The 14,386-nt window shown below is 35.0% G+C and overlaps 1 protein-coding gene and 1 long non-coding RNA gene across 9 annotated transcripts in view; one reads left to right on the top strand and one right to left on the bottom strand.

Annotated features, from left to right (window-relative positions):
- The window catches only part of LOC147581096 (uncharacterized), a 206,395-nt gene extending 202,565 nt beyond the window's left edge, over positions 1 to 3,830 (top strand). For both annotated transcript variants that reach the window (XR_015251406.1, XR_015251407.1), the window contains one exon: positions 91 to 3,830. This is a non-coding gene — a long non-coding RNA (uncharacterized LOC147581096). The remainder of the gene's footprint in view (positions 1 to 90) is intronic.
- Positions 884 to 14,386, bottom strand: part of FUT9 (fucosyltransferase 9) — a 211,006-nt gene continuing 197,503 nt past the window's right edge. For all 7 annotated transcript variants that reach the window (XM_086707449.1, XM_086707447.1, XM_086707451.1 and 4 more), the window contains one exon: positions 884 to 13,439. In XM_086707449.1, the coding sequence (XP_086563575.1) occupies positions 12,352 to 13,431 (1,080 nt within the window). In that variant the 5' untranslated portion in view covers positions 13,432 to 13,439 and the 3' untranslated portion in view covers positions 884 to 12,351. The remainder of the gene's footprint in view (positions 13,440 to 14,386) is intronic.

Below are 14,386 nucleotides of genomic sequence, written 5' to 3'. Positions count from 1 at the left end.
AAGTGCATAACTTTTTGAAAAAATGACTGGTTAATCAACACTATAGCTGAATTCTGTTTTCCTATCGCCTTGTATTTGTTTTTCTCATAGTGGCAGTGTGGAGAGATGATTTTTAAGCCTTCAAGAAATTATCGCTTTAAGCCAGGTAGGAAATGTTGAAGACCGCAGTGCAATGAATGGGGCAAGAGCAGTGGACTAGAAGAAAGAAGATGTATGTAAGAGATAGTTCATGATCAAGTAAATGTGGGGAAAAGGAAGAGAAAGAATCAAGAATCACTTCTAAATTTTTGATTTGGATAACATAATTTGTAATAGTACCATTAAGTGAGTGAAAGATTAAGAGGGGAAGTGGGTGTTAAAATCCTTTCACTGTGGGCTATCGAAGGCCATGGGTCTGTAGGAAGTGAGATGACAACAGACAACTGGAAGTCAGAGGCATATGGCTGAAGAGAGAAGTTCAAAATGGATACATAACTTGTGATGATAGGCTGTTCGTAATTGTTGATTCCATATACTTGAATAAAAACAATCAGGGGATATGCAAGGTGAGGCCTTCCAAGCTTGGATCAAGGCAGAACGAAGAGTTGGATAGATTCTCCGGTTTCCCACACAGAAACCCAAATCAACGGATCCAAGTTCAGCCCCAAATCCACTGAAACAATGCAAAATTAAGGAAACAAGCCAGTGTACAATAGTCTATGTGTGTACACTGACTGTCATTTTTTGATTTAGTATTTGTAATAAATGTATAATCTGTCAAATATATTGTTTTTAAGTTTTAATTCAATATATACAGGGGATCCAGATTTGCATGTGAGTCAAAATGAATCTTCTCGAGTGAATGATTTTGAATGGAAGCATCATAAATAACCAGCACTAACTATTGCACATTTAAATTGAATTCTTTTATTTTAAATATTCACAGTACAGGAATTCATTAAGCCTGAATAGAACATCATTATTTACACATCCAAGGAATAACTCCAGTGGTAAATCAGTGAAGTACTTACGTTGAATATAGGAAATATGATTGAAGAAAGAGAATTCTTCTTACACATACAGGCTCAAACCCTTTATACATTTATTTCTGCCTTGGGATCTTAGCATGGATCATTGAAGTCACTATTAATTGCTGAACATAATTTCAAAAAATTATAACAATAGCAATCATACCATATATTTATATAAACCCAGAAAGACATCAATGGGCCAGAATCCACATTACGATGGCATTTTTAAGGGAAGGAAATTTCAAATGACATCTCCAGTTTAATTTGTGGAAAACACAAGTTCTTCAACTAGCTGAATATACAGATTTCCTATGGCATTTTGCTTTGCATGGCTTATTAAAATATTTGCTTAGCTGCCATAACATGTTATGTTATTTACAAGTTGAATCAATGAAGGGAACAATGTGTAGCAAACTAAGAGCCCAGAGCAATGTTCGTTGAATGCCATACACATATAACATCGTGGTCAGTGAAGTTGGCCTCCACACTGCCAGCACTGACTACTCAACATTTGGATTAATGATTTTCTCCAGGCTATAGCAAGGATCAGTTGCCTGAGTTTCAGCTTTTCTTACTGTTATAGTAACTTCACTGAAGCTGTTCAAATTGAACTTGAATGAACCAAACTTGTGTAAATAAATAAATAAATAAACGTATAAATAGGATCCCCACTGTTTTAATCACATGGCAACAAAATTACCTTCCAATAGTATAAATGCTTATATTGGTGTTTTAAGTCACCTAGTGCTATGTTCTAGTCTTACTATATTATGATGAATAACTAATTTCATTTGGGAAGTGGTCATTGGTCCACATATATTATCTGTTTGGAATTAAGCCCTTTGAAAAGCACAAGTATATTTTCTGAAAAAGAACACAAAACAGAAACAAAAACATAAACAAAACTTCACTGAATGGAGTAATTTCTGTTCCCAAAGACTACTGCAAATGATCAGCATGTGGAGGCTTGGTGTTATTCAGCAAAATTCGTATTTTCTATAGAATCTCTATTTTTTTTTCTTAAAACCCAAGTTACTGAGAAAAAGATTTTTTCCCCTCTTCTGCCAAGCACACTGATTGGCTGTTCACACTGCCTGGATGTTCTACATCATTGCCCAACTTGATGTTGTACAGACCTGGCCTCAAGTGTTTAGCATTCCCACACCTCCCACCATACCCCCCGACCACCCCTGGCAGTAGTACTGATTTTGGCAGTGTAAAAAAACAAAAGACACACTATTCTTGATTGTAGAAAAAGCTGCCAGAATATTGTGTTCATAGTATGGAACTGATTGAGATATTTTTCACATCTTCATGCTTTTATAATAGTAAATTGCTATGCAGTAAATTGTGTCATTTGCCAACAAATGATTTTATTTGTTGTATTTTATTGCCAACGAGAGACTCCAAGAAGAAAATTGGGGAGGGGGGGAGTTTTACCCCATTATGCTGCCAAGTTAGAAAAAAAGCAAAGCAGCATTGTCTATTGGCTCATTAGCACTAACATTTTCACTTTACTCAAGTTTAAAAAGAATTTTTGAAAGGATGTGAATCATGCACACAGATTGAGATGGAGCCAATGTATGAGCTGGCAGTGTAAATGCCTCTCTAAAGTTGCATGATTCACTAATGGCATGCATTTTTTCACCTAATATAACACAACCTTAATATCTTCATATAATTCCTAACACATTTTATTTCAAACATGCACTGGCTACTAAAATAAGATTTTAAAGAAAAGCTGATGTTTGATATAAAATAATCATGTCTTTTCAAGTGTGGAAAAATACTCTACAAAAAAATAAGTAGAAAAGTGGTTTCTGATCAATGTGTGATTTTATCTATAAAAATTCAGATGACTAATTAGTGTGCTTACAACAACCCTATGGGGTCTGCATTGCAATAATACACATACAGAAAGTTAATAGCATTAAACAACTATTAGCACAATGCAATTAAATCCTTATCAGAAATAACATGAACCTATAAACTGTACATTTGGCATTTAGGTTTCAGAATATTTTTAAGAGTCCACTTAAATATGACAATACAATAGTGCAAAATCACATTACATTAAGAAAACATACAATTATCACCCAAATGGTTTATGGATTCCTGACCCTTACAATTCACATATTGGCTAGAATTGGCACATTTTATTTCACCATGATAGTTTTGACCTTCTTTACTTGAGTGTACATTGTTTTATTCAAAGTTACACTTGAACTACACAGAAGAAGTATAGGCATATGTGTGTGTGTATGTGTGTTCTTGAGGAAATGAGAGAAGAGAAAGTATGTAAAGTCCCCACTCTTTATTTGCAAAACTCCACTGCATTTTTTTTAGCAACCATTTAATTAGAGTTCCTAAGGAAACTGCCTGGTAACTATTTTCTCTTCTTTCTTATGGCTCCCAGAGCAGTGACATGGCCACATGGAAGAGAGCAAGGAGGAAAGAAGGAAAATTCTAGAAGAGTATATGGCAGCCCATGCTCCGTGCCAGGCTAACTAAACCAGAATGTCTAATCAAGAAATCAAGATTTATGAAGTGACTGTAATGTAAAGTCTACCACACTGTTGACACATGAGATGTCAGTGACCCCCCCCCCCAAAAGCTGGTGGATTATGCGACGGATTGTGCCACCTGGAGCTTGGGTTTGAATCCTTGGTTTACTACTCTTTTCTTCCTTTCTGCAGCTTTGTGAACTTGAATCTACATTGAGACTTGTTAACTCTTTACTTTTTCCCTTTAAAAACCTCTATTAGGTTTTTAGATTGTTTTTAGGTTGTTTTAGATTCAGAATAAACCGCATTATTCCAATGATTAATCTCAATAATTTCTCTCAAATTATTGCATTCCCGCCAGCAACCATTACTTTTTACCTTCATCTCACATATGATTTATGAAAATGTTATTTTTCTTTTGTCACAATTACTCCATTAACCCTGTCTGCTACCAAATCCAATCTTAAGTTAAAAAAAAGAAAAAATAAAAAAGAGGGAGGGGAAAAGGTCCACGTGAATAAATATACTGATTTTGAAGGCTGCCATCATGCTGATAGCTCAAGAGATTTAAATTTTTATTTAAGAGTAATAAAGATGTCATTGTTTTCACTACTTTTTTCTATCTCCATTTCCAATGCTATATAGCCTGCTCATCTTCCAGCACAAGAGCTATCATTGTTTTGAATGTAAAGCATCTATGAGCTAAATGATGTTTTTCCCCCCCCGTAAATCAACTCCTGCTCTCAAGTATGATAGTCTTTGTCCTTTGATTCATTATTTTAAAATAATATATAAGATATCCAAGATAGGTCATCTATTATCTAAAAAGGAGACAGCTCCTGCCTTTACATAGAATGAGATATTCTTGGTCTGTTTAAGCCTCTTAAAGAAGAAAGCCAGTATTTGGAAGGCCTGATCTCATTACAGTCCCTGGAGACACATATCCCATCCCAGATGATAGTAAGCTCTCATCTGGCAATCTGGCCTTGGACGAGGAAGACATCTTCAGGATTGTCTCATCTGAGGGACTGAAGGTGGCTAATGAGGCCAGTCCAAGATGGGGGATGCACTGTTGTAATTCTGGCACGTATTTCTTGCACAATGAGTAGTGTGGGGTTGTTAAGTTAGTCTGGGTACCGTATCTGTGGAGACTGATTTTCTATCTCCTGCACCTTCATTAATCAAAATGGAATGCAGCCTTGTGTGAAAGAGTCAGCATAGTTAACATACTTCTCCGAAAAAAAAAAAATCACTCTGAAAACTTCTCAGATAAAATGTATATTTGTTTCTCCTAATGAAATTCCAGCAAGCTCTAATTTAACATTCTTTGTGTATACAAGAAATTCAATAATTTGGTTGTCAGATAACTCAGAAAAGTAATTTTTGAAATTTTCTAATGTGTCTGAAATAAATGTTTCTAATGTTCTTTAAAGTGAGATGATTATGAACTACTTAAAACTACTATTTTGAATGTTATTCATTTTTTTCACACATACATATAAAAAATTCCTTAAGTTTACTTTTTTGTTTTATTACAGTATAACTTAGAAATTGTGCAAATGAACAGCTGAGATTAGTCATGTCAAAATTTTATTATGCAATTAGCAATTAGAGGAGTCTTACAGTCTGGCTAGGAATTATTTTTATTTCTGCACCACTAAACAAATACATTCCTGTTTATTGAATTTATACTCTAACATTTTTAAAGTAACTTTTAGAATTTTTTTTAACTTTAGGAAAAGTAGATGAGGACCTGGTTCTGTTTCTTATGTCATTAACTGGCTCTGTGGCCAAGCTGATGTGGAGGAACTCAGGTTGTTGAATATTTCTGGGCCTCTTTCCTTACCAGCCAATCACCTCTGAGAATCTTCCTGCTACTCCATTCTGTGACATGAGCTATGCCAACTAATAATAACCTAAATTAACTGTTAACTTACGGATTGTTCATAACAGTGAGGGGAAATTAAGCCTGCTGGAGATCCAATTATTTTAAGAAATGGAGCATGTGTGTACTGATGCAAATAATGCCTGTGTGCTACCAAGGCCAGCTCCCCACACCCCTTCCAGTACTTAGCAATTACAGAAGATGTGAATGCATGCTTCCACACTGTATTTATTTGTTTCTCTTATCCTGAAGGTTGTTCCTTCCGCTTACTTAAATTTGCAGCGATTCTTATAAGCTGTCTGCTTAATTAACATCTTCAGTTTGGGAACTGAAATTGTGGAGACAGTTTGGAGTTCCCCACAATGATCTTTTATTATAATAAATGATACTCATTGAACATATTTTCTCTTCACTTAAGTGTTATTTCATTTGTCCTCACAAAAATATGCATCAGGAATATGCTACCTCCACTTTACAGATGCAAAATCTGAGGCTTACAGGAGTCACATAATTTGTATACAGTTAGTTGTATACAGTTAGTGCCTGTATACAGGCAGAGCTGGGATTCAATTGTAAATCTGGGTCATCAAAAATCCATGTGCTACAGATAGCTCATTGTTATATGCCAGTTGCAAATTACTTTTCTACCCATCAAACAAAGACTTTGGGACACTGAAAATAAATTCTCTTAAACATATACAGCTCCTTAGCAGATCAAAGAAGAATAAAATTTTATGGTTGTAAAGGATCCTAGTAATTGGGCAGTCCAATTTTTCATGTTACAAATTCAAACATGCATTTAGAACCTAAAAAGAGAAAGAGAAATATGCTCTCCAGGTATATATACTTTGCTTTTCCTAATAATTTCTCCAGGACAAGATTGAGCAGGTCTTTTGTGCAGACTGATGGTTTCCAGAGATGGCCCCACATTAGTATCATCTACGGAGCGTTTACAATTGTTTGTCTCTGGGTCCCATTTCCAACCGATCAGATCAGATCTCTGGAGATCTGTCATCCACAATTTTAAATCCTCTCCAGGTGATCCACATGTGTATCTAGGCTTGAGAAATACTGCTATGAATGAACCACCCACAACTTAGAAGAAGATTTGGAGACTGTAGATAACCTGCCCCAAGTCAAGGGATTAGTCAGTACCATGCTCATGTATGAAATGATGAGGCATATAGAATGTCTTGGCTCTTGAAGTTGAGAAAACACTTCACTGACATACTCGGGAAAATTCTAGGTGAATTTAAAAAGGACGTTAGCATTGCAGGTGAATTTTAAAAAGATATTAGCTTGTATCGGTTAAGCAAAAGAATACATTCCGTTTTACAGGTGGCTAATACACAGGCCTCAAACCTGACAGCAGCATATCAGAACTATCTGGGGATATTTTGAAAATACAGATTCCAGCTCCCATCTCAGACCAGATAATCAGAAACTGTATATTATTTATACTTTTCAAAATGATTCTTATGCAACTGATCCAAGAAGTTCCAGTGACATAGGTGTGTTGAGAAATGCTGACTGCTGACTGGCTTAGGATGGCTTATAAACTATAGCACGGAGCAGAATAACTTAGGAAAAGGATCAAAAGCATGCTATTTTTTTAAACTTATTTAAAGAGATTCCAATTACACGAGCAAGATCAAGGAATCAGTATTGTTCATAAATAACCTCTGGTGATTCTAGGTCTGTTGACCCAGGAACCAGGCTTTTCAGTAACACTGAAAAGGCAGCTGGCATTGGAGAGGTTCTTTTTAAATTATTTTTTTACAATATTTTCAAAGTAGATCAAATGAAAAATATATAGTAACTATAAGTTAAGAGTAACTAAATTGTTTAGATATAGTCAATCTGGCTTCCTCAAATATCCACTCCCTGTTTTATTGTCATCTGGGGATTTGCAATGTGCCTTCCTCTGCCTCCCTGAAATTTTTGCATTGATAAAAAGTTTTAGATTATTGTAATAAGAATGTGGGTGATATAGAAAAATCTATAATATTTTAAAATAATGCTCGTTAAATGGTTGCTTTTCTATGGGCAGTTAAGGTCTTAGTGGGTAGTGAGTACATGAATTGCAAAAGATGAGGTAGAGAATGAAGGGGAAGTTAGTTAAAGGAAGAAGTTTAGTTAATTGAGCACTTTCTATATTCCAAGCATTGGATTAAGTTTTTCCATATATTAGTTTAGATAATCAATTTTATACTTTAAATGCCTATTTAGAGAAATAAGAGGGAAATCCGTTTGAAACATTTACTTCCAAAAAATTATATGGTCATTGGAATTTCATTTGCAAACATATGCATATATCAGTTTAGATCTTAGATGAGAGAATAACTGTGCCAGAAGGAACTTGGCAAACAACAAGGTCCAGAAAAGTTAGGTGGCTTTCTCAAAACTATAGTTTGTTGAACCTATAACCCAGTGTGGCATTATTCATATTTCTGGTTTAGTAGGCTCTCTCTCATTTTTGTTCTGTTACCTGCTGTGTATAATGTTTATGAATATGGATGCATTCAACATGAATTACTGAGAGGGAGACCACTTTGGATACTGGTTGAGCTTGCCCATTTGCAAAATGCTACAAAATCTTTAGATGAGAGACAACCTGAAAAGAATATCATCTGAATTGACTGATGTTTGCAATACAAACGAGTGCAGTTAGGGAGGAAGGAAACTGGATTTCTCTCCGTGCATAGTTTGGTAATAAATACATGCCCTTCACAGTGCTTGCATTTACATTCTCCTCAAATACCAGGTGTCTTTCCTATTAGAAACAGTTGGCATTAACATTTGAATATAATGTTAACATGTTTCCAATCCTTTTAAATCTTTCTTGAGATGTTACTTCTTTTGGGGTGCTAGAATGCAATAAGATTGGAAGGAATAAAGCCTTCCTTTGCATCTAAGCAGTAAACTGAACAATGAAATAAATATCATATACAACCTCTAACTGATGTCAATAAGCTGGAACTGTTATCACACATAAAAAAATTCTGCATGATCCCCAAAACAATTTCCTTATTCATTGAACAAATATTTGCCTCCTCTGTTTTAGGCACTGTGCTTATCTTTTAGATCCTGAAGTCTGCATATCTAACAGTTTGCTTGGAATTAATTCATTAAGAAGTTCCTCTAAATGAGATCAGAGTTCAAGGGAACTCAAAGATATGGTTAAGCACAAAGTCATAATGAAAGGACCCAAATCTTGTTTTGGTAATATTACTTCATGCAAAGACATTTTCTAGGTGATTACCTTAAGACTCATGGAATCTAGTTTGAAAATAGGCATGCAAAAAGATATTAATAGTATAGTTTCCTATTCTTTCCATATTTAACCTCCAATTGGAGGCAAGAATGTAAAGCCGCAGCAAATAATTCTTAAATATTCTGTCACTTCACACCTCAAGTGCTCTAAGCTTTCTAAGCCCTCACAACAGAAAACATTTATGCACATTCTAGGATTATCAGGACTTATGTAGTACATGCACAAATTTTAGCTGATATTGGTTTCCCACTAGGATAACTTTTTTTTCCTGTTGCTGTTTCATATTGTAAAACTTATGGCTGTCATAGAATATGACTGTCATGTCTTTTTTCAGAGTATAATACTGCTGGGTATGAAGAATTCATTATACATTCTTACTGCAAATACCTATAATGATTACTATTTATATATTCTTACCAGTAAGTCTTACAATAATTAACATTTAAATATTCAGACCATTGAAAGTAACAGATTTTTGATATTTTGGAATAAAACTTTTTAAATGGTTTATTCTCTTTTTATATCCACAGTTTATCCTCTGGCATAATTATTTGTTTCTATAACCAATGGCAAGTTAATTTTGTTGAATCAATATCTTTCACCATGAGATATCCTTTAAAAGAGTTAAAATCCACAGGATTTATTTAAAAAGTGTCTGAGAACCATATACCATCGTGAGGGTTGCATTTCACTTAACATGTGGTGAAAGCCCATTTCCTTCTGTCCAAGCACAACTCCTAAAATATTTAAGACAGAAAGAATGCTAACAAGTTTGATATCTTATTTACTGTGTACTTTTTCAAAAGTCAAAGTGCTTCCACATAGAGTGTACCATTCCACAGGCCCTAATTATACCAATAAGGCATTCACATTTTTAGGAGTTGCAACATACTTCTTTTGTTAGGTGAGAATTCGAAGAAAAGAATATAGAATTAAAAGATACAGCACCTTTACATTCCAATCTTGGCCATGGCAGTAGCTGCGTGTGTGTGTGTGTGTGCGTGTGCGTGTGTGTGTGATATGTGTGTGTGAACATGTTTCTTTCATAAATATTATCTCTGGATCTGATTTACTCATAAGTAGAATAAAGGAATTGGCATGTAAACATTGCTATAATGCCATCTAGCCCTAAAACCTATGGATAAATGGGCCCATAACGGATGGGGTAAGTTGACTCGTTCATTTTGGCACTTCAAATTCAGAAAATTTAAACTTCTGGGAGTCGGTAACAGGTTTTCAATAGACAGATGTGCCAGTTAGTCACTTGGTGTTATTACCTTGGCTTGGGTCACATTATCAACAGGTGATCATAGTCTACAAAAGAGACCAAGTTCATAGTTGACAAGAGAGGCGATGTGTTCAGGTTTATCAGTTCTTTGAAATCATGAGCACCCACCATAACAAAGATGGGTTGTCATGACAATGAATGCATTTCTGCTTTTGAAGAAGCAGATGCTTGCTAAACTTGTTAGCCAGGCATCCTGTTTAGATCCCTATGCTTTTTACAGGCCCAAAAGATAACAAAGTAAGTGTAAATATATGAATTAGACTGTTTTAACGTGATGAAATAAATGTGGGTGGAGATCTGTTCTTATGTAAGAGGGCATCCACACAAACATACTATTTCTTGATGCAGTGTGGTTAGAAGAGATAATATGGAGGGAAGCAAAACTGGATCAAATGAGTAAACAAAGTTTGCAGCTCAGAAATACGTCAAATCCCTAAGCAACTGGGGAAATTTCCTACCTCATTTTCATTAAATCAGCAGTGACTCAAATCAACTCCATTGAGAGTAGTATGTGCATAAACATAGGCTCAAAGAAAGCTTCTGTGTATCCCTCCACTGAATTGTAAGCTCCTATAGGCCAGTGATAGTACCTTGCTCATCTTTATCTCTGGTTAGGGTGTTGCCTGACACAAAAGACCAGTTCAACATGGGTAAGAAATGAACTTGAGGATCAAACATTTCTCCATCTAATGCAGGAATCTTCCTTTGTTCCAATCCTTCTAGTGTTCCAGAGAGCCCATTCCTACACAAGGGAGTCTGGAGTACTTACTGAACTGAAGTTTGCCTCTATCTGACTTTCATTTGATGTAGCAGATTGTGAATTTGTGTTCAACTGCTAATGTTGACATGTAGCAGGACAATTAGAATTAGATCCAAATGGATGTCATCAGAACATCCCAATTCTTTTGTTGGGTTTTTGGCCTGAATGGAATAGAGTCATTAAAGAGTCTTTTGGGAAATGCTTTCCTTAACATCCCATCTTTTCTCACCTACTAATAATTTCTGCTTATATCCAGTCCTTAACCTTACAGAGGAAAAATGCTGTATAGCAACTGGAGATTCAGGGATGAATTTTTCCAAAAACTTAGAGTAATGAAAAATTTATTTTGGTTCTGTAAAGCCCTCATAGCCATGGTCATGTATGCTGTATATGAATAATTACTAAAATGAAATATAAAACATCATCTCCAGTTAATATTTCTAGGCTAGAACTGTTATTCCATGGAAACAAACAAAAATTTCCCATGACTTTCAATGACAATCATTGATTCATTCAATAAATATGCATTGAGATCTTACTCCGTGTTAGCATTGTGTTTTCTATAATCCCCCCTTTTATTATGTTTAACATCTTACATTTACAACTTAATGATAATTTTATTTAAGTTATTTTAAATGATAGGACAAACCTCTGAAATGTTTTGTCTAAGTGACTGTCTGTATGGCAAATAGAAACTTTTAAATATTGGGGCTAGGGAACAAATATGGTAAATTGATATGTTATTCAAAATTGTACATAAATGTACCATGTATAAATATGATTTTTATCTATACACATCCTTTTCCTTTGTTATTTGGGGAAATTGTTTGCTTTATTATAATAATGAGTGTTAGGACTGGGAAGAGAACGGTCTTAGATATTCTTAAGTGTTGTCAGGATTATTTCCCAGGTTCTAAAAGTCCCCCCAAATTGGATATGTAAAAATACTTGAATAATTTAACTTAAGATCATGAGAACAGGTAGCTGCATTTGCAAGACAGCTTAATGAAAATAAATGAGAAGTCTACTAGTTTCCTGAATAAAACAGTTCTGCTTCAGTCTCTTTCTTATTCATTACATGAATAATTTTTCCTTCACAAAAAATGTGGTAAACAGGTAAAAAATAGATCAAATAGAGGCAGTTATACACTTTGTTCACTTCAATGTCAAAGAGGTTAGAACTCAATTACCAATGCTTTTCCTTTGTTACATTATGCGAAGTTGGAACTAGAAATTATGATATTTAGTGAAAATATTTCATATTTTAAGTGTGCATCTTCATTTCCCAAGTAGATTAAACAGCTGACCAATGTAGAAACAACAATCATATCACAAACTTACATTACAAACAACTACCAAAATGTGGAAAACAATGTTTACAAATGGTAGCAAAGAATAAATTAACTTTCAGTGCACATAATTAGGTATATACAGGATAATTTAAAACCAAAGGGAGTGATTGCTAATGCTGAGCTCTCAAAAATCTCCATCAAAATATACATGTTACCCAAGAGAGAGTGATAAAAATAAATTGTGACAAAAAGCAGAATGTTGTCTCTCTTCTTATCCTCAAAACTTGGGTGATAGCTCATCAAAATAATTTCTCCAAGTGTGCAAATGATGGAAAACTTTAATTCCAAAACCATTTCTCTAAATTACCCACAGATTTATATTCTTGATGCCTTTTCACATGATCACAAGCCAAGCATGCATGTGATTCCCAAAATCGTGGAAGGTTTACTGTGAAATCCTTCCTCCAGTTAAAGTAACTAAGGTATAACTTATTGTTTTTGTCAACTTCTTTCAGATATTTTGCGAGCTCACTGGGAGAGTTATAATCTTCCACATGAATGAATGAATCTGCTGGAATATAATTCTCATAATTTTCCCTAGACGGCCCCAGAACAACAGGGACAGAGCCGGCTAGAAAAGCATTGTAGAGCTTTTCTGTGATGTAATCTTTGTGGATTGAGTTTTCAAAAGACAGATAAAATTTGCAAGTAGATATGGTAGGAATCAAATTTTTATCATTCACATACTCTCCAAATGCTTGCCCGTATGTATGGATTTCAATGCTTTTGCTCAGCTCATTGTAATACTTGACCCTCGCATGCTCAGGATTCCAGTTACTTACAACCCAGCACACTAACTTCTCTTTGCTTGGCACTTCAAACACGAAGGGGTTTGTGCTCACCGTCAAGAAGCCATAAGGCACTTGGATATCTGAGTCACGGCGGTAAGTCAGAGTCAAGTTGAACAGGTGCTCAATGCCACTCTTTTGGGGCGTGTGGGTTGGTGATTCCAAATTCATCCAAATCCATTTCTGGAAGGGTGGCCTAGCCTGCTGAGGTAAGTTAGTCAGATCCCAACTGATGTCTCGGTGATGGATCAGAACCGCATGAGATTTGTTGTATAGGGAACGGTCTGTGGTAAGATGGCATCCTTGGATGTTGAACATTGTTTGGCAAGATGTAAGGTCAAAGGTCTGCCCAAATGGCCACACCCAAATCAGGATAGTAGTTTCATTAAAATAATCAGTTTTGGTGGAGAAGAAGTTTTTCATTTTCAGCACTGAGCTGGCTGACTCCATTGGACTGAAGATCCAGCTGTTGGTGGGCTTGATGTAAATGAGCAGACATGCCATGAAACAACCCAGGATAATGCAGACAATTAAAAATGGACGGAGAATTCCTTTGGATGCTGATGTCATAATTTTTTCTGTGAAACAGAGAGAGAAAGATAGGGAGGGGTAGTGACAAAATGTTAACCATAATTGGAGATCGACAAGTGGTACATCTCAAAATACACTTAATCACAAAATCAATTGCCTTTTCCTTTTTCAGTGTCATTAAACCATTGAGAGAATTAGAGCTTTTGTTAAGCCAAGAAACTGCTTTTAAAAGGAAGTTTCCCTTGAACTCTAAAAATAATACATCAGAATTTGTTATAAAAGTACCAGCATATCTTCGAGCTGAGTTACATCTTCTTCAATGCCATCCTTACCTGTTATATTTTTATTTGCGTCTACAAAAATGGCATAACAAAGACTGTCACCACTGAAGGTATGACTAAAATCTTTAGTACTTTGACACCACATCAGATTTGTGAACATTCCCTAGTTAATATAATCACTTATTCACTAGTGTGCTTTTAGAGATTGTGATACAACTTTGTAGTTCAGATGGAATTCTTGGCATGTTATCTTCACTGTCCGAAGTGAGTCACAAGTCATCCTGTAAAAAATAGCAACTTTTGGTTTGATATCCGCTTTTTTACTTTGTTTCGTTTTGTCTTTTATTTAAGTACACTGACAACAAAAATTTGATAAATTAAAACTTCTTGTTTAACTTTAAATGTTTACTTTTTCTTACCATTTTTCCTGTTTACTTTTAGTAATCTGTTAGTACACTCAGGATCTCCTAGGCATTCTCACTTACATGGTATTGGGTCATTAAAACAATCTTTTTGGTTTTTTCTTTTTTAGCATTAAAATGTCATTAGTTAATAAAGATAAATGGATTCTCAAAATATATTCCATGGAGAACAGCATTGATCTTGTGAATCATAGTAGATTGAAACTAAAAAGATGAATCAAAGCTTTTTAAAAACTTTTTTAAATACAAGAATCTTCAAGGTGTTTCCTCTTTGACATTCACGTCTTATGA

The sequence above is a fragment of the Puma concolor genome, chromosome B2 (genome assembly GCF_028749965.1).
Source record: "Puma concolor isolate L17-30 chromosome B2, mPumCon1.1.hap2, whole genome shotgun sequence".
Lineage (NCBI taxonomy): Eukaryota > Metazoa > Chordata > Mammalia > Carnivora > Felidae > Puma > Puma concolor.
The sequence above is the reverse complement of the archived record's forward strand: the minus strand, read 5'-3'. Positions and strand labels throughout refer to the sequence as shown.